Here is a 24218-nt window from a genome sequence, read left to right as displayed (position 1 = left end):
ACCAGCACGTATACACCAATGATAGACTCAGCAGCTGGTTTCATGGATGATGTTGGGGGGCCTCGGGTATGTTGCCCTTCTCTGAAATGATTCGTGTTGATCCGTACAATATCTGATGCATGTGTAAACAGGCAACGTATCAGCCCTTACAAATGTATAAGGTAATAACATAACAATGCAGTGTGTATAGCTTCAAGACAGTAACATTTTAAAACTAAATGTCTGTGCAACATATTGTTTGCTGCTTTGTTTAATCCCACAGCTAACAATTGATGTCCTGTATACGGTTCCAGTTCCCTGAGGCCTTCGGTGTTAAAACTAAAATGTACTGAGACAACATTTAGGTTCTTTAGACCAACACATCCTCTAAATAGTGCTGTATATATTATGTTAAACTCAGCCCTCAAATTCTTGGCACAGATATACATGTGTGTCTAGACATCATCTCTCTTAGCTTTAAGGCCTGCCAACTTGCTCCATATGCATTTTTCATCCAAACGACAAAGCAAGCACCTGCCTCAGTGTCAGTCCACACAACTCAGACATCTCCTGCAGGAAGAACAGGAGACAAATCCGCTTAATAATCTACATTTCCAGAGAGAGAGAGAGAGTTGCTGGAGGGCACAAACAGCCCAGAGCCTACCAGGAGGGGAAATAGAATTACTCTGAACGGAACAAAGCTCTAAAAATATCAACGACTGGTCTGTCTGACTTGTGTGTTGGAAAATAAAACCACTTGGTTCCTTCCACGTCACCCGTTTCCCCCCGCAGAAAACAGAGCTCTCTGTGGTTTGACAAACTCCAACAGAAAACTCTTAAAACACATGGACTAAGGAAAGGGGCCTATATTTAAAACCCATAGTTAATTGTAGAAAAACACGGCCAATTCTGGCCACATGGGCTGAGGCTCTAAGCTGAGCTTGCATTGTGACGGGCCTGTTTTTACTGGGGCCAGAGCAACTGGCAATGGAAACCTAAACCTCGAGACAGAGTGTATATAATGAATGAAGAAGTACAAAAAAAATGAAATAGATTGAGCGAAGGAGGGTGCATAATGAGTGAGGAGAAAAAATAAAAAAGCCTCCCTCCATTCTGTCCTCCTTGTCTTGTGGTGCAGGGTTATTTTTAGCTACGATGGGGAGCAACATGGTGCTGTAAAGGCAATCATTTCTGCTGCGGCACAGTCATCGCTCACCGCGACATCTCTGTCACAGCAAAGGAAAGCTTCTCACACACACACACACACACACACTTATGCATGGATGCACACTACAGCTCAACAAGCATGATTTTTAAACGACTGGTATCGCTATCACTATAACTCTGGATTGCAGCTGTCAATATTGGAATTCGCTCTTTAAAGCAACACATCTTCACAAAATGACATCCAGCTAGAAACCATTGATAGCTACCAAAACCTTCCCTTCCTTAAACTGTAAAATTACCTAAACAGTAACTCCCTTTTATGCCTTGGGTTAGTACATATACCGCATTTCACGTGGAGTGGCTACTTCGAAAAGATCAAGCATCTCACTTTAAAGTAGTTCTCATTTTTCATACGTGTGCACTGAAAACAAAAGCCCCTTCTCCGATGGCGGAGCGTGCACACCAGCCAAAGTGTGTCAGGTCAAACCAATCATGTTGGGGATTAGCTGAGCACTTGAGAAGACACAAAGACACACACACCCCACTATAGTCCCCCGTTGACATTTACCAGGTCAAGGAGAAGAAATCCCATCATGGCGTTTGAATCAATAGCTCCTCTTAGGCATTAAAATATATTTCATGACACGCTGCAGCCAATAGCTTTTTCCTAATCAATGCTCATAAGTCATCTGCTTTTCTATGGAGAATCTTTCCACTTTATATCTATCTCTTTGTGCTTACAGTGCAGTGTAATAATAGTAAGGTAATGGAATATCACAATGTTTGGTCTAGATTCTGTATAGCTGTGAACCGTGTGATCCTTCATTGAAATAAAATGGCTCTACAATATGACGACTAATTAGCTCATTAACATTTGTTACAAGTGGTAGAATGAGCCATCTCCCAGACAACTTACTCAAATTGTGTCCTCACTAGAATTAAAAGAATGGCTGATTAAAGCTTTGAATTAGAGCTTTGTTATCTCCCCTCACTCGTATATGGGGAGTTTCGCAATCCAATGCTAATTCAGCGAGAGTTGTATCTTTCCATATGGGACGCCGGGGCACAAATTAATCGTATAATGTAAATGGTGGGAGATGAGAAGATAGTTCACTGTGAACTGTTGCAAAAAATAATGATGTGAAAACTCTTCTTAATATAGTATGACTCAGCCCTGCATTACTATGCAGAGTATGGGATTATGGCAGCCGACTCTGTATATTCCCAGACAGAATATATAAGTGATGGGAAAGTATGCTGCCAGTGATTGGAAAGGACTGGCGAACTAAGGTACTATCATATCAGCTTAAAAGGCTTCAAAGCAGCACTTTATACTTGCTTTAAGAGAAAGACAGTCGGGACTAATTAGGCAGACAGAAAGAGGACTCCTACAGTTAATGGAGAACACAGCCAGCAGCCTTGGCTGCAACATCGCTATGCTGGCGGTTTTCTTATGATATAAGAATCCTTTACCTTTGACAAGGCGACTGTAAATGATCTCTGACTTGTGAAATGCAATCCAACATATCCATAGCACTTTATTTCAAATAATTTGTGTGATGAGGGTGAGACAAATAAAGTCAAGGTGTTAGTAGGCAAAATTACAGACGTAAATATTTGACATGATATGATAATATCGCCACCACATCCTTCCCAGACAGGAAACAATTATAATTGCCCAGCCATGCAACAATTTCATCTCCCAAAGTGCGTTTGTTCCCGCTACATTCAGAAAATGTTTTCATCAGGAGCAAAGTGGAGACGATCATTTGCTTGGGCAAATCGATCACACATTTAAATAGATGGTTTTGCAGCCTCATGACTAGGTACTTTTAAAAATCATCTGTATTGATTAACAATCTAATAAAGATAGCTTTTTTTAAGTGTCATTTCGGATGAGCCTCATCACATTATTTGGAGAGTTTATTATGGAAATATTTGTTCTTACCGGTGATGAGCTCTCGAACTTCCATGTCGTTGGTCTTCCTCAGCAGGCGGACGAGTGCCGGGATGCCGTCACAGATCTTGATGGCCACCTTGTTGTCATTGTCCTTGCCGTAGGAGATGTTGCGCAGGGCACCGCTAGCCTTGCGGTGGACTTCGGGTTTGGGGTGGTCCAGAAGGCTCACCAGAACAGGAATCCCCTTCAGCTGACGCACATCCTTCTTGATCTTGTCATTTTCGTAGCACAGGTGCTGCAGGTAGGCGGCGGCGTTGGACTTGACCGGGTCAATGGGGTGGCCCAGCATGGCGATGACCTCGGGGAGGTCTGGGTCACGCCAGCGCGGGTCCTTCCGGATGCTGTCAATGGACGGTGAGCGTCGGCCGCCCATGCGGTCCAGACTGGCCATGCTCCCCCTCTCCGGCAGGGCCAGCGGCGCTGAATACATGCCATGGATGTAAGGGTGGCGCTCGTCGATCAGCTCTGGCTCAATGGCTTCGTCCGGGTACCCTCTGGAAGACGAAAGAGGAGAGGACGGTGAGCACAAGGGAGATGGACGAGGTAAAGTGAAGGCGTCTCAGACAGATTTGTCTGGGAGAAGAATTAGACAGCCGGGGTAAAGACTTTTGAGAGAAGCCAACTGAGGTGAGAGCCGGAGACTAATGAGGAGAAAAGGAAAAGCAGAGGACAGGGTGACTGAGAGGTGGGAAGTTGTGGGCGATGGAGGAAAAAGAAGGGAGGGAGTGAAGGACAGAGCGTGAGGGGGACACCTGGTGATCTGTGCTTTGGATCTGTTATTAACCGGTCCGTCAAAGGGACCGCGGTGGCAATCCCCTGCAATAACAGTGATAAGGTAAGCAACACCCCGCTTATTATTTCTCCCTGTCAGGTGGTAGCAGCAAACATGTCAGACATCAACAAACATAAAGTCTTAGAGGGAGTGATTGAGAGACAGAAAAAGATTGCAGAAAGAAAAACCAGGCAGTTCACAAAGAAACGGAGACAAAGGCAACACCAAAGAAAAAGCTTTGAAAGAAAGTCTTGTGAAGATTTTTTTAGGAAGCCACCATATAGAGTAGAGAAGGGATTTGATGTCAATTCCCACAGGGAACACAAAGAAAAGAGCTGTGCTGTCCCCCCAGGGAGGACTATGAGTATACGTGCGGTGCCCCCGGGGCTCCCTCTGTTCACAGAGCTGAACACCAGCATGCAGTTGCTAAAATGGCAATGACCATCTCTCTGGGACCTCTCTGCTAGCATTAGCCTCATTATCATCACTGGCGTTAGGGCTGGGTACTGCATTCAGATCATTTTCCGTGATGGAAATAAGTGCTGTCCTCTGGGGGAGGAAGAAGTGAGTTTCTTTTTGTGGGTTCATAGAGGGTGCCCTTCTCTGAGCCTATGATCTACACTCTCTCGGGTTCTTTACTCTGACGGCATCTTCATCAATTCTCCGTTCGAGTGATGAGCAAAAAAAAGAATGTGGCGCTCAATTCCAATGACAGGTCATTTGTTGCTACTTGCCACAGTGCAGGCTACTTATTTTAGTTAAGACTCTTTAATCATTGCAGCGATTTTTCACTTTAAGGACCAACCCCGAGGATGGAGTCAGGAGAGTCACATTTTACACTGGCGGAAAAGTTGCAAAGAATATTTCTGAAACTAGTTTGGAGAAAGATTCTTTTTGAACACGAACCACTGAGTCGTATAAAAGGATGGTGGAATATTTGGTGGGGGAAGTTATGACATGGGGAGAGGAATTTAATTAGGCTTGTGTACTTGTGCACAGCCTTTATCGTATCCTCCCTCCTCCCGCCCACCCCACAGCTTGAGACTTGTTTATCTTCGTTACATAATTCAGCTGGTCTCCTCTCACCATCTTTGATGTATGGTGGTTGGTGGTGCAACAAAATGGTGGCCAACGCCGGCGGTTGGCAGGGAATTCCAGACCGAGCTGTAATTTTAATGAGTTTTATGTTAATTACGTGTTTTTACAGTTCTTCCCTGGCATGCTGGGGAGGGGGGGGGTGCTCGCCTATAGGCTCTGGTGTTTTCCCCTGTTGATTATTCTTTTACACAAACCTTGCAGTAACATATTGGCTTTAATGGCACGACTTTGTGTATTTTACTGCCAAGGAAATCAATACGAAAGGAACTGGGAGAAAAAGTCCTGCCCGAGCAATGTAACAAGATACTAAAACCCCTCTTCAGATGGACGGAAAGAGGATTAATAGAGATGGAGTGAGGCCCCACCGCAGTTGAATACAGCCCTGCGTCCAAACGCTGCAAGAACAAAGAACCCCGGCGCTGAATGGCAAACTTCGCCGGACGAGCTTTGGGTGTCGTGGGCACATGTCAAGAACAGCTGTGACTCTGCGGGTCTAATGCCTTTACACACAGGCGTTCCCTCATGACGAAAACATTTAACCTATCATTTGACTTTTAAAAGTTGTTTTTTCCAGCTTTGTGGACCATGTTGGAGAGCCACAAACCTCTACAGGCAGCATGTAACCACAGCGTGGAAGGAGGGGCCAAATAAGCCTCATTACAGAACATCTTTTGGAGGACGACTGCAGCTCTGAGGTTTGGCGACAACACTGAGCTGCATGACGGACTGCATGGAAAAGCAGATGGAAATTTGCGAGTATGTTTGCACGTGCTGGTGGTTACTGAATGCTTCCTTGTGTACACGAGATACAAACACACACTCCCACACTCGCAGGCCATCAACCAGCTCTTCGATAGCTGCGGGATATTGGACATGACAAAGGCAAGGAGGCAGGAATAACCCTCCCAAAGAAAGGGCAGTACACAATCTCGGCATCATCTCCTGCGAATAGAGCTGAATACATAACCAGCATCTATCTCGTGCACGGCATCGCTCACTCTCTTTGACTTTCTCTCTCATTATCTGTCACACTATGTTCCTCGCACACTTTCTCTCACCAGACACACTTCAACACACAGATGAGATGTACAGTTGTGCAGCTCGTGGCTCATTTGGATCTGAACCGATGCGGCCGGGGCTTTTGGTGAAGCGTTTTGTCGTGCAGCTGAGTGATGGGAATGTCAGGATTTGCATTTAAATTGGCGCCATTGTGTGTAGAGGGAGGGGTGTATTCACAGGATGTGAAAGGGCTTCTCCGTCTGCAGCCGCGATGCGCCGAGCGCGATTACGGCAGATCACTCTCCTCATGTTAATCGAGCTGCTAAATGTTCGGGCTATTTCTGTGCGCGCTTGTTTTGCTCAAAGACACAAAGAGTAGAAGAAAAGATAAACTGATACAGTAGACGCGGGATGCGTGCATGTCGGCAAACTTCAGCGCTCGTTTTATTTATCCGGACTTTGTCACATCCTCGCTATTCTTCCTTCCCTTCATCTTCTGTCAATTATTTTCATCATCCTTTAATCGCGGCCGTGCCTGACCCTCTTCTGCTGCGGGCCCATGAAAGGAGGCCAACTGAAAGGGATTAGACACTCGCAAGAAGATGTTTGCATCTCATATGTACACATTGCATTTCTGTGGCGTTTATGGCTGACTGCTCCTGCCAGGCATTTCTGCTCATTTTGAATTATTGGCAATATTATTTTTATGATGCACAAGAGCCTTTGCAGGACAGAGAAGAAAGAAGAGAGATTATAAACAGCAAAGCTTGAGAGTTTATGTCTTGCCACTTTCTAATTTCCCGGGCTGTTTCGATGGCATTATCCACTGCCACCACTGTTTGTTTACATTCAATTTTTCAAGAGAAGTTTCCTCTATAATTTAGTCATTTAGGGGATGCTTCTGAGGAACCTCAAACATGACACAGGGGAAGTATTATAATAAACGGACTACATGGCTCCCAGTGAAAGTCTCTTGATGGGATTGGATATGAACAGCAGGGCCGGATCACTTCCACAAGACACCGCTGAATTAGAATGAGACCCCCCCCCCTCAATTAAGGGATGAGTAAATGTGAGTACTTATGTGTGAGTTTATGTCTGTGTGTGTGTGTGTATGTGTGTGTGTGTGTGTGTGTGTGTGTGTGTGTGTGTGTGTAGTGACCCTGAATGCAGGTGGGCAGGTGCAGCGGAACAGGTCGCCCAAAGAGAGATGAGCCATTAGAGATTGGCTTAAAGACGCCGCTGTAGTCTGGCAGAGTTCAAAAGCAGCTATTAATCACGCTGGCATTAGGGGACACACACACACACACACACACACACACACACACACACACACACACACAAAAGTTCTTATGGACACACACAGACACACACACATAAAGGATGGGATGGGATCGGGGGAAAGGGAGTTAGATGCACTCACACCCAGAGATTGGGAAGGACAGGAGAGAGAGAGAGGAAGGTAACAGACATGTTCATTACAAGCTTCATTCCTGCTGCCTTTAAGCAAGGCACTAATATAATGTCAAGGTAAATAATAACCTTTTTTGATTTCACACCTTTTTGAGTGGTTTTATGCCAAGAAAAATGAACGCTGACCAAGGAAAAAGTTCTGTAAAAGACCAATTGACAAGCAGACATGCAGATTTTCAAAAAAGCAGTCTACAACATATAAACATGCATTCCATTTCAGTTTAATGGATACTTCTTTCTAAATAGAAAAGAAGGACAAATATCTACTTTGAGTGCCTTGACAAATGATTTTTAATCAAATCCTGCCATCTTCATCGAGCGTTTCTCATCAACAGATGAAAGAAATAGTGTTTGTCTGGTACCACAGTGGTAAAGAGATACTCATGAGGACCTTGAAACACTACCACCTCTTACCTCTGATGTAGTAACACTATGTGTTCCAATCATTTGCACTACCCTATTACAGATAGCGATAAAGGAAAAACCTGAGATACATAATAAATGCCTCCATACTGCATTATTATGCAGTGTTATTATAATGCAAGGCGTGCTGCATTATAACCACCCTATCATGCTCTGCAGCACGTCGAAACGGCTAACAGGTCCAGCAAGAAGAAACGATCTAAGTGACATTGAAATAGACTATAATCTGCATTTAGATTCATGACAAAGACATCAGAACATGTATTCAGAAATTGTGACCAAAAGATATTCTAATTTGGTGTTTGGTGGAGAGCCTTGAGTACCACTTTCCAAAAACCGTATGACTCACATCACTGTCATACTGAAGAAACCATGCGGTGACCCCTGGTGACCTGTATGGGAGCCTCTGCATTAGAGCTAGACATTAGTGTACATTAGCTACGTTGACACTAAAATCCAAGAATGAGGCATGCTCACACATCCAAAGAAGTCCATCACAAAATGACACATCGTCATTCCTGACACACGACGGCGGTGTCAAAATGAGTGTTTGCCGCCGATGCAGGAAGCCGTTTTAGCACTAAACGTCTACATTCTTTGTTGGGAGCATAATTGAGGGCTTGCAATGCAATGATAAGCTGTAATTAAACCGCTTTAATTCCCAGATTCATTACAGCAGTTTAGAGACTCTGCTCCCTCCTTGGAAGTATAGTAATTGCAGTGTGAGTGCACAGGAGAGCCCGGGCACTCTGGGAGGGCTGATTGTCAGAAGAAGAAATGCTTACATTCTGCTGATGTTTTGATGTCAACTGCTTTGAGTGCAGGAGGAGAGGAGATCGAAGGAAATATTTGGGATATATTTCCTGCTGTAATTAGAAAGGCAGCTGAGCAGCTAGTCTAGAGTGGCTTCAAACATAATGTGTTTGTGTTCATGTTAGCGGCTGTCAGTGTGTGCATGTCTATGTGTGTGTGTGTGTGTGAAGGGGTGTATGTGGCTGTTAGGGCTGTGTTGTGACACATGTGAAGCAGGCTACAAATTGCCTGTCACAGCAAGCGCCTCTCACTAGGCGGATGGGGGAGTGACTCATTTTCCAGAAAATGTGCGTGAGTGTGAGAGAGAGAGAGAGTGTGTGTGTGTGTGAGTGTGAGAGAGAGAGAGAAATATACTGTGTGTGTGTGTGTGAGAGTGAGAGTGAGAGAGAGTGTGTGTGTGTGTGAGAGAAATATACTGTGTGTGTGTGTGTGTGTGCGTGTGAGAGAGGGAGAGTGTGTGTGTGTGTGTGAGTGAGAGAGGGAGAGTGTGTGTGTGTGTGTGAGTGAGTGAGTGAGTGAGTGAGAGAGAGAGAGAGAGAGAGTGTGTGTGAGAGAGAGAAATATACTGTGTGTGTGTGTGTGTGTGTAAGTGTCAGAGCCAAGTCAAAATAGTGTAGAGACAGAATCAGATTAGGCATCTGCATTTCTCCACATGCACCTCAATCCAGGGGCCTTTAAACCCAGTTTACTGTGAACGCATGACTGTGTACATAACCTGAATTAAGAAGGGTCAAAAAGCTAAACCTACACGCTGTCATGAAGCCGCAAGGCCAGGCTAGACTGTCACCTTTGACCGTGACAAAAAGCACACACACACACACACACACACACACAGATATACAATATTTCCTGTCTTGCTCATTCCTGCCTCTAGACCCCCTCTGTTCTATTCCTTTACATTTGGCTTCAGGCCAACACGTTTTGCACCGAGATTGACAGAAACGCACCGACAACTTAAAAGGAGCTATGTTTAACATTCTGTGTGTTGTTGTTCGAGCTTCTCCTTATTTTGTTGACATTGCCGGGCCGGCCATGCATGCTTTTATTGCACGTGAGTAAATGTGAGCATGCCCCACCTGTAAGCTGTACAGCAGTTACAGCTCATAACGTCGTCCCAACCGACAGCGTTGCTGCAGAAGCGTAGTACCCACCCTCCGGTTCCCCCTCCGGTAAACACTGTTAGCTCTGTCAGCACTCGACATGTTGTGCCACTGAGAGGCAGTCGAGATGCTCCCAATCTCGGATTTTGCACCTTTAAAAACATCCTTCTGCTTTCAAATGCACTTATCAACTACAAATCTCTGCTTCAATTTACTTCAGGGTGGACATTTTTTCCAGGCCTCCCTTTGGGCAGCAGTGAAATGATTGGAAACTATTAAGAGACAATTATTGTTGGAGGCGAACATGCTTTTCTTTCCTGTCGGCTGGAGCCAGGGGTTGTACTCATCTCAACAAAGGTTGCACAAAACAGGGCTTTGAGAGATGACTGACAAAAGCTTCCCATCCTCTCCCACTCTCCTTCCATCCCCTCCCTTCCTTCCCTGCTCACGTCTCAAATCATTCGCCTCTTTACCTCTGACACAAACACTTGTTCACTATCCTTTTATAGGAAAATGGCAATCAAAGACTGCTTTTTCCTCGCTTCCTTTCTCAAGCAAGATGCTCAAGGAGAAGAGACATCTGTTTACTTGCGCTCGGTGTAGCGTAGTCTATTTCATGGCGAGAGCAAGACAAGCATTCCTTATTCTCTCTAATCTTAACAAGATGATCTCCTCTCATATCAAGGCAACGCCTGCGCTTGTGCATAAGAACTCACTGTCCAACTTAGAAAGTATAACATGTACACTGTGTGAACTTGCACATCTTCAGAAAAACATTATCTCCTGCCAGTAGGCTGAATCCTTCGACACAATCTGTCAGGCTTTTAAGTATAACTTTATACTGGTGTATAAAAATAGCTTTTATACAGATTCATCTGTGTAATATCTGTTTCCTGTTTAAAAGCAAACCTTTGCTCTCTCAAGTTGTTTTGCATTTATCCTCACCTGACTCGGGGCATATCACGAAGGGGCTCCCGGTGGGTGCGACCCCGGTTGGCCCCCTGCAGGGTGCGGCGGTTGGCGGTGGAATAGTCGGGCTCCAGCTCGTATGGCTCCTCCTCTTCAGGGCCCAAGCTGCGGCGATCATCCTCCAGGCCATATGGCTCGGCCTGGAAGCGCTCTGGCTGCGAGCGGTTCAGATCCACAGTGCTGCTACCCATGGGCACCTGGGGCTGGGCCACATGGCCGTAGTCGTCCTTGCGAATAGGCAGCGTGTAGCTGTTCTCCGGCCGGTAGCTGTTGGGCAGGTAAGGGTAGCGCGGCGGCCGGAAGTTGACGCCCCGTGACAGGCTGCCGTAGTTGTCAGTCAAATCGGCGTAGCCATCGTGCAGGCCGTAGTGGCGGACGTACTGGCTCTCGGGCGTCTCTCCATATGAATCGTTGTAGGAGTTGTTGTAGGAGCGCGTCAGGGTGGAGGTGGCTTGAGGGGTGATGAAGCGGTCCCCTCCATTCTTCATGTAGCGCCGGTCGATGGAGTCGGTGTAGCTGCCCAGTGGGGACGAGCCTTCAGGCAGGGGCAGGCCGTCGGGCCCCAGGGGCACCTGACGCACCGTCCGCGTGGTCACCGTCTTCACCATCTTAGTCACCTGTTAGAGGGGAACAGACACACCCGTCAGACAGAGTGGCATCAGCGTGACAGAGTGATATTAAATTCAGGCTGCAGGTATGCAGCAAACCGTGCTCTCCACTAAACAAAGACTGGCCTCTCCAGCTGTTCAATTAGGACACTGTGTTAGAAAGAGGCAGACAAATAAACTTGATAAATGGAAAATAAATGCAAATTTTTTTATTATTGTTGTAAACATTAAAACATGCATTTCAAACCTAATCCAGAGGAAAACTCAGTGTGTGTTAATTCAATCAAACTTTGGAATTGGTGTGACTAAATGGTTCATTGTGCTGCATTAAAATGTCATAAAGTGATGTTTCATAAAATAATGGGTTTGTGAAGCGGATAGTTTTTTGGGACTAATTTTCTGTTCATCAAATTGAAAGTTGTTAGGCCCTTGTCATCAATTTGTGTTGCCTTGAATTATGAAGTGAAAAAAAAAATCAGTAGTAACCCAAAATATGGAACATACACAGTGTCTGTCTCAGTGCACCGAGTCTCCTGGATTGTGCTGTAACAGAGTCATCTTGAAGTGCTACAGCTCTACTGGACCTTGAATCCTTTGCGTCCCCAAGGGAACAGGGGAGCATCGCACTCTATGACAACCAGACCTGCCTGCATCTATCGCTCACTTCATCCTATAGATAAATAACTCAGACTTCCTCTGCTGTCTCTGAGGCTGTCTGACTGGAGAATTACAGACAGCTACTCCACTCCCTGGGCTCTCCGCCCATACAGAAACCAATTTGCTGCCCAGTGAATTCTGCTGTGGACGATAATTGGCTATTTTGTCCACGGCTATAAATTCATCTTCAAAATTAATGAGGTTGATGAAAATTAATCGTCATCCGCAGGGGTGCAGGTCTGATGCAATTCGTGCCTGACAAGGTGTCGCAGTTCGTTCCCACTTGACGTGCGCAAGACTGCCGTTCAGGTTTTCTCTGGGAAATGAAGAAAAGAAATCTGATGGGTTTCATTTTCGACACCAGCCCTCTTAATTGTATTTTGCTTTCTTTATTTTCCCATCAATGCTATGATTTAGATTTTAATCAGGAGCGCGCACAGGCATGTAACAATATCAAGGAACCACAATGGAGCATTAACCCTCGCTACAGAGGTGCAAAAGCCCAAACGGCATATCTGCTGTTACACGGCGTCCTCATTAACTTGCTTCAAACAAGTCGAAATCTTCAGTGGCCTACACCCCAATTGTGCGCTGCATAACAAAGCCTATTTCAGGAACGCCAAGGTTCATTTCCATGTTCAGAGTAATTACTGAGTCATTTAGGTTTGTTTCTGATGCCATTCTGCCTCGGCTTTGCGCTAGTTACAAATAAAGAGCTCATTTGCTTGATTCACATTAGCTACAGCACATGTATGACCTTAGAATAACAAGCTCGCTTTCATCCCCTTGATTCACAGCGTTAAGAACCCAAACTGGCTGTTCTGGTGTCTGTAGCCGTCCTAATGCTAACTCTGGGCCACAAGGGGACTGCAGGGGCTGAATGTCATTCCATGCATGAAGCGATTACGTAGGCCTAATATATATAATTTATTAAATAACATTATGAAACTTTTTGGTAAGCTTTAGTGATTTTCCTGAAAGACATAGCTTCAGATACAAATCTAAGCCTTTTCGTCAGAGCATAATGTCAGAATGCTTTTCTACAGATCTGGTCATTTTATAACAAGTTATTTATCAACATATTTTATTCTGTCCTAGTCTGTCAGAGCTGAGAGGAGAGCACGGTGAATGCTACCGCTTCCCAGCCTTGACATGCCCAGCAGCCTTGTACCAACACAGCTTTTTAGGCGATTTGCAAGTGCTGCAAAGGGAGCCATCACACAGTTTTCTAACACTCTTTGATGTGCGCTCAAGTTCACAAGGCGTTATGGGGAAGTGAGGGGAGGCGAGGGACCTGCATTTCAAAAGGGGCGTTTGAAATATGCTGGAGTGGGGTAAACAGGGCTAAAAGAGACTTGCTAAAATGGTGGAGAGTGCGAGTATTTGTGAGCATGTGCACATGTAGAAATACTACAGATTTGTACGTGTGCGGGCATAGAAAGGCAATGCCGTACTGAAAAGTGTTTGAAACAACCACATGCAGTTAGACTAAGGACTTAACTGTTTACCAAACTAATAAAAATGGAGGGAAAGGCAGCCAGTGTGTCCACTTTACAGTTCTGTAAGAAGTTTCACAACCTCTGCGACGTTCACTTTATTGAGAGTTTAAATTGACGGGGTGGCCCGGGGGATACTGGGAGAGGATGAGGTGGTAACTCAGATATTTAAGTGACGTCCGTGATTAATTTTTCAGCTCACCTAAAGGAGCATTTTGCGAGGACAGCCGAAGTAGAAATAGTTAGTTTCGCTGCAATGCTAGAAGCGATCAGTAAACCGCATTAGATTTGATTATCGGTTGTTTGAGCTCTGTATTGCACATGGCTCAAAAATGCCACAGTGCCACAGACTTTTAAGGTACATGTACAGCAGCTGGATGCAATCTGAGGGAGGAGAGTAGAAAACGTGTCTGTTCTTTATTCTGCTCTATTCAACAGTGGCACCTCATTTATCACAACAGCTGTACCTGATCAACTAACTCCTACCTACTCACAGCGGACTCCCCAGTGTGTGCAGAGCAGTGAAAGTGATTTTATTTGTTTGTGTGGTCTGTCTCAAGTCTCATGAGCTCATATCCAGAGGAAAGGAGGAAAGATGATTTCACTGGCCCAACTGGGCTCTTCCTCCAACGTGGCTGGTGTGCCAGCAGGAAGACAGCAGTAAAGCATGCTGGGAATGGAGGACGGACGTGGATGTTATTGAGCTCAGACTCATTTAGGGACTTGGCCAATTCACTTTGATTGGAAATGCAAATAGAACCAGTGGTTAATCTGCTATTGAAAGGCCGTTTGTGGTTGTTCTCCAATTTAAAAACATATTAAACCCTACATTAACTGGATTTGTCCGCTGGGTCTAGCCTCATTTCGCTGACAAATACTTCAAATGCAGTATCTCCATCTTAGTGCCAACTTGTTTGCATCTTTCTCAGTATTCTAACTAGTAATATTGCTGACATTTAAACGGCTAGAGACAGGTTTACCACCAGAAAAAAACTTTTTTGCCTGCAAATCAGGAAGATGGGAGAAGCTTCCATGTTTCATCTTCCAGCAGTGAGATGGGGGGATAACCATCAAGGGAAAGGAATGTGTTAGCATTACACGGTATGGCAAGACTTTGGTTCAAAAGAACAGATAAACACATAAATAAAACTGTGAGTTGCTAGGAGAAAACGGGAGGGATAGAAAAGGAGAGAGGGTGAAAAACAACACATGAAAGTAAGCTCGAGAGAGGAAATGCAGAGAGGACGACAATACGGAAGGAAAGGGAGGAAGACGAGGGGAGGGGTTTCTTTGGGTAAACTCTCGGCTGGGTCTGGATCCATTTGCCGCCACGGAGACGTTGGCTTCCAGAAGTTCACCCTGAACATGAATCTGCTTTTCTCCTCAAAGTGACTTCCAGAGGGCACCCGATCCCTTCCTCCCGGCAGGGCGGCGGCCTCTTTCAAGGAGCGTCCTTCCTCTTCGCTTCCTCAGCAGCAAAGCCCTTGATTAGTGTGATGTTTTACTGCACATGCTTGCGTGTGTTATCGCTAAGGAGGTCTGCGTACGAATGCATAAAATCATGTGGGTGTGAGTGAGTGTGTGTGTGGCCAATCCCCTCGCAGCAAACAGGCTGGAGGGGAATGGGCCCTCCCTGATGAGGGATTAGACCAGGCTTTTTAATTACAGTTTCACAGTCCCCAGAGTAGGAGCTCAACACGGCGCTCTCCACTCCACTGGAAGCCTACAGCAGCAGCAGCAGTTGACTCTGCCTACCTTTACAACCAAATCCCAAGCAAAATGTTGCAATATAAGCTGAATTTTGAAGGTATGTCTCAAAATGTGGATGTAAAAAGGAAGCGATTGTAAACCCCACTAGAGTTTGGGGTTTTTTTCAAATGGAAGTCTGGCGTGGATTCTGGTGGGAATTCTTCTCCATGCACAGAGAGTGATGAATTTAAACATGGAAGTGAAATGCAGACTGTCTCCCAAAACACAATGAACATGCGCACACTTGAAATTCTTCAAAAACCCAACCTGACACCGAGAGGAGGACATTCTAGTTCGAGCAATTGCAGATTACTGATGCCACTTGAAATGTACTTTTCAGTACTGGGTAAAGTGGTAGCAAATTACTTCGGGGAGCAAATGTACAAGAAAATGGTAATTCATATCATTCAAAAATAAAAACTATCACAAGGCTACATCTGGGGGGAAAAACAAGTAACTCCTGACACAGGGATTCAGTGTGTCCTCAGGGTAGTTGCAAGATTATAGATACCAATTAAGAGGAGACGCCTACAAGTAAATAGGGTTTGAACTATCAAATATTGCCATGAAACTTTCCCAGTTGATTACTTACATTAATTCATTTGTGTATTACAAGTTATTTTAAGTTTCATATTTTTGTTTCATTTTGTTGTTAAGTTAGAGTCAAATGTTTTTACAGACGGAATTTTGGATATCCATTTATATCACTCAATAAATGAGAAAATACTGTGAACAGACAAAAAAAAATCAAAACTGTAAAGTTTGGTGTTTGTGAGTGCAACTGGAGATATTTCTAGCTCAGAGATTACATTTTGCAAAGCACCACAAGGTCAAAATCGTTAAGTAATAGATGACCCTGATCGGCACAAAACTTCCAACATTTTCAGAAATGTTATGTTAAATATGCAAACTATGCTTTATCTAATAGTAACTGTTTTGACTTTATAAGAAATCTACAGACGCAAAAAAAAACTAAGCAGTAAAATAAACACCAAAATGTATATTTGGGATGTTTTCTTTCCACTAGAAGACATGTTATGGAAGCAAAATAGCCAACAAAAAGTGTGACCAGTGCATGAAAAACTATGTTTTAGCCTGGGTTGTCTCTCACTCCATCTCATATCAACATCACTACGTATGGGGTTGTATTATGTGTTATTGGTGCTGAGCACTGGTATTTTGTACCATCTATAATGTCAATGAGGGATGTTGTCAGACAGAACTTAAAAGAGAGAAATAAGGAACGAGAGAGAGCGACAGAAGACCATGCAAAAGAAATAAGAAAACAGAGAGAGAATGGGTCTCATCCCAGCAGGTGGAAGCAACAAGCAGTGAACTGAGAAGTATTGTAGAGTATAGACTGGAGAATTATTTGGCTTGTGATGAAGCAGAATGTGTTGCATACTGCTGCTGTAGCCTGTATGGGCACACATATAAATGGTGGCGTGGTGGGAAAAGCCATACTGGTATAAAAGTCCACTCACCTTCACGTTAGATGAGATATCCTTACAGAAAGAAATAACAGAACACAGTAGAGGACGAATCAACAAAAGGGCTTTTAAGAAGCACACAACTAGGAGAACACCAGGGGAGTTGGCTCATAATAACACAATAATCAAATAATTGAAGCCGTGAGAGGGAGATGAAACCACTTTGGGCTGTAGGATTATGGGATTTAGAGTTCTTCAGGGTGGAAGTCTGGGAGAGGAGCTACAGTGCTGTGCTGTTTTGGAAGCGGTAATCCATAACCATAATTTGAAGCAATATTGAAATGTATCAAAGGGACTTTGGGGGGGGGGGGGGGGGGGTTTGCAGCTATGAGCACAATGGGATCTCTTTGCCACAACAATACAACCGCTCTGAGGTGTGCTGCTGTGCTGCTCAGGTGTGATAGTAGGTATCAGGCTGACTATCAGCTCTGTACAGCAGATCGTAGAAGAATCATCAGTTTAATCTGCAGGTCACAGTAACCTTCTAAGTCTACCTTTTCACAGCGTCTGACATGAATTTCAATTGGAAAATACTTGGTCAACAAATGTTCATAGAACTGTTTTATTAAGTGTTTATTCATCATTCAGTTACAGGATCAGTGCCACCCTCTACGTATATTATATACACTGCAACTCGGCTGAGTGCACCTTTGTTTTCTTACCTTGGTTTCTGTGCGCCGTGTGGTGCCGTCATCAGAGGTGACCACCGAGACGTGGGAGGTGGGGGTGCCAGGGTCCTCCTCTATGGTGACCGTCTCCTCCACCACCTCCTGTGGCTCCTGCATCATAGCCAGGGATGTGGCGTTGCTGGGGCTCTGCTCCTGCACAGACGGAGGAGGGGGGGGGGGGGGCGGAGACAAGACATCAAGAGTTAACAGATTTTTATATTCAGTTGTTGGATGGCAAGACAAACAGCACAACATCCAGGTTATTTTCCATTAGACATACGGCAAGATGGAACTGTAATTGGGCCACTGCAGCAACAAATTATATTAGAATCCGGCATAAATAAGAACATTGCAAATGAAGGGTATCAAATATAATGCCACCCACAATTTGCAATGCAACACTCAAGCAACTAGGGGGATGCACAATGTGAAACATCGAACATAAATAATAATGTCTAGAAAATAACAGCACAGAAATATACTGAGACGCAGCAATGAATGAAATGTGTTTATGATACAAAAATAAGCAAAAAAAACCATATATGGTTCAATAACGACATTTTTGAAACTTTGCTGCCAATGTTATCAGAATTATTTATTAGATCAATATCTGCACATAGCAAATAGAGTATTACTTATGCTAGGAATAAGGTCAGGTAAATAAAAAATGGTCATGGAAAGACTGGCAAATAAACTATAGTGCAAGCTCATCTACTAACCTCTCCACACCCGTAAGAAACCCACGTAGTAACAAGACTAGTTTCCACAGAACAGCTTGAAACAGCACTCTAAACAATACATCCGTAAGCACACACTCTTGACAATGCTTATATACAAAACAACAATAATGTTCGAGTTTGTTTCTTGTCCTGACAATCCATGATTTATTTAGCCCTGATATTATATCCAAACACTGCAATGCAGGGTAGCAACTCCTCACCTCTTGAGACTTTAAATTGAGTTAAAGCTTCTTTCAAGGCAAGCAAAAGCCTGGAGCACTGCTTTTGATTCATATTTCATTGGGAGACCATGGATTTAGAGAAGAAGTGTCCATGGGCTAAGGATGAAAGTGAGTCCCTCACACCCCGCCTGACCCTGTGTGAATGTGTGAGAAACATAGTCTTTCCTGCTGCACATCCTGCTGATGGAAGATGATATGAAGTCAGTGGTCGGAAGTGCAACGCCCTGGCACGGCCCGCTGCTGTGCATGAGTGGGACAACATTACGGCTCTCGTAATGGCGAGGGGAAGGGAAGCATTTGAGGCAATCATTGATAACCAAAAACAGCACAGAGCCAAGAGAGGGAGAGGAAATCAAAAGTAATGAAGAGGGAGGAGAGGGGAAGAGTTGGAGGACAGTGTAGTAGAAAGAGTTTTTCTTTTAAAGGGGAGAAATATGAAGCAGGTGCACTAGATAGATTTAACTGACCTCAAAGATGTGTTTCTGTCTGACAAGCCATTTGTATTGTGTGCACTGTTCCTTTAGTTACATGAAGGACATTTTAATTGTATTCACAAAGTTAAAAAACACCCACCAATTTATATCCAAAATACTTTTTTTTTTAATTAAACCTTTGACAACCATTAATCTTAATCCAAAGATAAAAGATCAAAGCTATGAAACACAAAAATATCTCCCTCAGCGTCCCCCCCCTAATATCTTAAACCATTTGCAAATTCACCTCACGTAGAAAAACAGTAAAAACAACTGAACCAAGCAGACTATTTTTGTCGACCAATTACACAAAGCTGGAGGGAGAAACAGAAGGCCAAGGAGAGAGCAAGAGGAAAAGTTTGAGTGTTGTTCGCCACTGTGTTTGGTTGAAACACTACAAGCGACGCCTTATGGTGGGAGACCAGCTTGTTTTCTTCACCTCTTGGAAGAAACTTACAAGTAAACAGTTCCCCACTGATTGGCCAACTCCTCTCAGGCTTCAAAGCCCCACACAGTCCCCACTGATCTTCAGTCCCTTCTGCTGATCAGACAGAAGTTTGCACTTTTTTCTGTTGAGGATCTTTTCGACTAATCCTACAACCCTTCAGCCTCCTAACGTGATCTGCCAAATGAGAACACGTCATTGGAAACTGTTGGGGCAGGCACTTTCAAAAATACTTGGCATGGGATTGGATGAACCATCCGTCAATCAAACTCTTGCCAAAGCCAGTCACGAGAACAGCTACATCTTTTCCATCAAGAAAAGCTTTCAGTTCTAATATAATGGAAGCTATCGCAGCATCTCCGCTAACCTCTTTATTAGCCACAATTGTTCTTTAGATCAACAGTCGTACGAACGTAGCTGTCAGTCGCACCTCACAGGATGCTGATTGGTTGGTGCTCCGGCTGGCTGCTGGAAAGAAACTAGTCCCTTGATTTGGGTGTATGCATAACCTCTTTCAGCAACACCAAGACACTGAAAACGTTCTCTATTTACCTGCACCACTCTATCCAGTAACTTAGAGTCAATTTGCACCATGAACCGAGCTGAGTTAGGTCATTACCCTCGGAGAAAGGTTCTGAAGTCCCATTATTGGGGTTAATGACTGGGAAGGCTTTCTGCTGCATAGAAGGAGACACATTTATTTACACACAAGCATTGCAGTGCTGAGGAAAATACATTCTTTACAACTGACCTCAGGCTAAACAGCACAGCTAGGCTGGGGAAGGGCCTTCTAATGGTATTCAGAAAAGGTGAGCGCTGATTAGTTGCCTCTCATCAACATCCTTGTTCTGTTCAATCATAAATGTGAATTACCTTCATGACTTGGCACCCGGTAATGAAAACAACAGGTAAGAAAACTGAAGTCTGAGTGTGTAGAGCAGGGGTCCCCAAACTTTTTCCTGTGAGGGCCACATCACTGAACATATCGTTTGACCTAGGGACCGTTGCATCGTGCGCGCGGATCGGGGCGGAACACCGCCGTGCGCGATACAGAGAGCAGGGGAATTGAAAACGCGCGACCATGTAGTGACAGACAAAACATGCCGGCGTGTAAATAAATTAAGCACAAGTACTTCTTCTACTCTTCTACTTCTACTGGGTGCACGCATGACAGCTCTCATCTCGTTCGCCCCCTGGTGGTTGGCTGATTAAAATTCGATTAATTGTGCAGATTGAAAAAAAATCATAACGCGTCTCTGGTATTGTTCAGGGGGCCGGACCAAATGTGGAGGCGGGCCGCATCCGGCCCGCGGGCCGTAGTTTGGGGACCACTGGTGTAGAGCATTACTGTAATTAAAAAATGTGCAATCAATTTAAAAGCATTGAAGCATTGTCTCCACACGACTCAACATGGTGACGGCTGAGCCCGTGGCTAGCGGCTAACGGAGCTAACGCCATGAAAAGTGCAGACAACTGCAACAGTACTGACAGAGCTAACAGCATTAGCCCAGGGGAAACTGGTAGCTGGGCGCTACGTTATCAGCGGTATAAAAGCACAGAATTTTGAATTTAGCACCTTTACCAACCAGAATACAGCTTTGGTCAGACACAGAAACCCAAGGCTCACTGAAGACCCAAGGTCTTGCCGAGTCCCTTGATACTCATTGGGCTGCCTGTTGCAATTTGACAGGTAATCTAGCGGCCTTTAAAGTTGAACTATTTTTCTACTTTTCACTTTGAAGAATGCGAGGGGCATACTTCCTTTGAAATACATAAAAGCATTTCTTCTTAGCGTCATGTCTCTTTGTGAACACTCCATAAAAAAAACAACGGAATATTGTTAAAGAAAGACAATAGTCAAAGGCATTCAATTAAGATAATTAAGCCATGTGCATGTGTGCCAACTTGCATATTAAATGATTGATCTTTTTATTCTTTGTACAGAATTAGGCAGAAACTGTGTATGTTAACTCTTCCTTACAAATTGAGCACAATCACTGTGAACGTTCCACCTCTTTGGCTCTCCGCTAATGAAATCGGGACAATTTAACTGCATTCCTATGATGTTTCATTTCTTTGATCGGGTGAACTCAGAGGGAACGTTGTCAAAACAGCGTCATGTAAAAAAAAAAAAAACATCACCATCATACACTAGTTTAAAACACACAGTGGACAGAGAGGTCCTTGGAGGCCTACTGACAAACCAGCTTCTTGATCGAAGCTTAATTCAGTGTCTCTCGTTCACTTTCCTCTCGTCTCTGCGTGCACTAAGTGAGAGAGTGGAGTTGAACTCAACATTACAGCCCCTAAATAAATGATTAAAAGCCGTCTGGCTGTGGGCTAGCACGCCTTTCTGCCTGGTCCTGGGGGAATAACAGGCTGTTTCTGAGTCGAGTAGATTCAGTAAAGCTTACCCATAAGTTGAGAGCGGGAGGAGAGGAGCACAGTGAGTTAATGGCTGACCTCAGAGAGATGAATGATAAAGTAGAAGAAGGGTACGAGAGAGAATGTGGTAAGGGAGGGGGACGAGGTTCCAGCACATTCGAATCTTGTGGAAATGGTTTGTATAAGCCAGTGGAAAAGTGGTAACCTCAAGGTTGTTCAAGTGAGCTTATGATCCGACGGTTGCAGGCTAAAATTCCCAATCAGCTGGATCAGGAAAACAAGGGAGAAGCCCCTCAGCTGAAGAGTAACCGAGCGTCCATGGAGCAAAGCGTCTCACCTCACCTGTTCATCTGGAACTATTGCTATTTTGAACAGCCTGCCATGAAAATGTGAAAGTCAGCAAGAGTCAAACCTGGATAAAGAGGATACAAACATATTAAGAGCACCTGGGAAAGAATACAAAACACAAGCTTTTATAAACCCAGGCAATCCTATCTGTTAAGGATCGGGTTAAAGCGGACAAAAGAAACATATTTTAAGGTTCCTGAGCCCAAGTAAATAACAAAGCAACAGGATTGTCTCCTTGCCTAGCCTAAAAAGCCCCGCCAAGAGCTGGACCCCACTTCTGACGAGGAGAAAAGAGCTTGCAGAGCTTTGCCATTTGGATCACTTCTGTTCAGTCAGCAGTAGAGGAGAGATTGAGGTCTCAAACAGACAGGGATTTGGCTCTTAAGAAGGCCTGAGGCTTTGTACAACCTGCACTTTTTTCAATCTGGTGTATTTGGCTTTGACTAGCAGTAGGAGGAGAACTTGGTTGGTGGATGATGAAACCTCATCTTCCTGGCCTGACACTGGCTAACCTCTGAAGGGATGAGGCTTGGAGTGTACTTGTACTATATTAAGAAAAGAAAATTCTATAGCTACATTACATCAAAGTACATGAAAGCATTGAGTACGTCCGGCCAAGAATGAGAAGAGACTCGTGCTCTTCCATAACTCAACAACATACAACACGATCAATACCTCCAAAAAAACAATACCCTTGAAAAGAGCCCTTGCGCTTTTCTCCTGCGGAGTATATTTCATTACAATAGATCATGCAGGGACATGTGGCGTCTTAAGAGCGACTAATCTGAACCGTAATGGATTGCTGTGCTGCTGGAAGAAAAGAAGAAGTAGGAGGAGGAATACAAAGGCGGGAGATGAAGTGATACAGGGGTGTCAATTAGCGTCGGCCCGCTATCTGCCATCAATCCACACCCATTCATCATCTGTGTTCAATAAGCTGCACATTGTTGTCAGTGGATGGGGAGATAAAGTTAAAATGTTGGAAAGGGAGAGAGTGTTTGCAGATAAGGGGCTTTCCTTCCCCCGGGACAGAATCACGGCAAGAAAACTTCAGTTGGAGTTAAGAGAATGAGTCATTCCTGCAGTAGGTGTCCAAGGTGTACAGTAAACGTAGCACAGACATTTTATTGATGTTATAGTGATAGTATTGGTGCTAAAGACAGCAACGTGGAGGAATACAGTATTAGTGGTTATACCATACAACCACAAAACCTCCATTAGATTCTGGCAGGGGACCATGACCCACCCATCTCTCGTCCAGTTTACAGTAAGGGCACTAGCTCATATAAGACACCCGAGTTTCTGTTTCAATACCAAAACAGTAACTTGGTGAATATTTTCTTAATTTACCCAAAAGAGCCAAAGTTTTGAAAAGTTGTCCAAACCAAACGGTGAAACCAAACTACCAGCACCTGCCATGCCTGTCAGTTGACGTGACTACTGCTATATAGCATTTTGCAGCCCCAGCATCCACCCGAGTCTAAGTTCCCCGTGGGCAGTTATCGTCGTCACTCCTTATTCCCTGCTGTGTCGAGTTAGTTGTTTCACTGCGGAGATTGATGAGGTCAGAGCCTAGACACCAAATATTAACACTGTACATATTAGCATAGTAAAAGTCATGACTTAATGACTGAAATAAAATATAGTCTAAAACTGGCAATATTATCATTTATATCAGGAACTACACACAAGGTGCTGCATACGCAATTTGGTCGATACTAAAAATGCACATTATTTTCAATTTAGCTGCACCGTTTCAAAATTGGTGGAGACCTCAGAAGAGACATTGAGAGCCTGATAACCAATCATCAACAAGAAATGATTCCTAAGAACAGCACCACCACATGTTCCCGTTGTCAGTGAATACATGAGGACAACTTTCCCTCTCAGCCCTTCACAACATCGGTGAGTAGAATTTAGATATGGGTCTCAGACTGAACACAGTGGGAGGGAGCCTGCGGTTACTTTCAGGCTGAGACAATAGAACTTGTCAGATCGCCACCTGGTCATGCATACCGGCGTCATCAGAGTCACCTTCCTTCCTGATGCACACACACATACACGACATGCTCAGTCTTAGCCTGACCCCTGTGCAGTGACTAACAGGATTTCACTCTAGAGACATGCCAGCAATCATTACATGGCTCTTACACAATTAATCCTCCAGAAAAGATCGCCTGGCTAA

At 44.4% G+C, this 24218-nt stretch overlaps 1 protein-coding gene across 1 annotated transcript in view; it reads right to left on the bottom strand.

Moving 5' to 3' along the window:
• arvcfb (ARVCF delta catenin family member b) overlaps positions 1 to 24218 on the bottom strand; it is a 104200-nt gene that overhangs the window by 54789 nt on the left and 25193 nt on the right. The window contains exons 2-4 of the mRNA XM_079160447.1: positions 17416 to 17574; positions 10730 to 11370; positions 3095 to 3600 (exon numbers count right to left, since the gene is read on the bottom strand). Coding sequence (XP_079016573.1) covers positions 3095 to 3600; positions 10730 to 11370; positions 17416 to 17574 — 1306 coding nt within the window. The remainder of the gene's footprint in view (positions 1 to 3094; positions 3601 to 10729; positions 11371 to 17415; positions 17575 to 24218) is intronic.

Source organism: Pholis gunnellus (assembly GCF_910591455.1).
Source record: "Pholis gunnellus genome assembly, chromosome: 6".
Lineage (NCBI taxonomy): Eukaryota > Metazoa > Chordata > Actinopteri > Perciformes > Pholidae > Pholis > Pholis gunnellus.
This window is presented reverse-complemented; position numbering and strand designations above follow the sequence as displayed.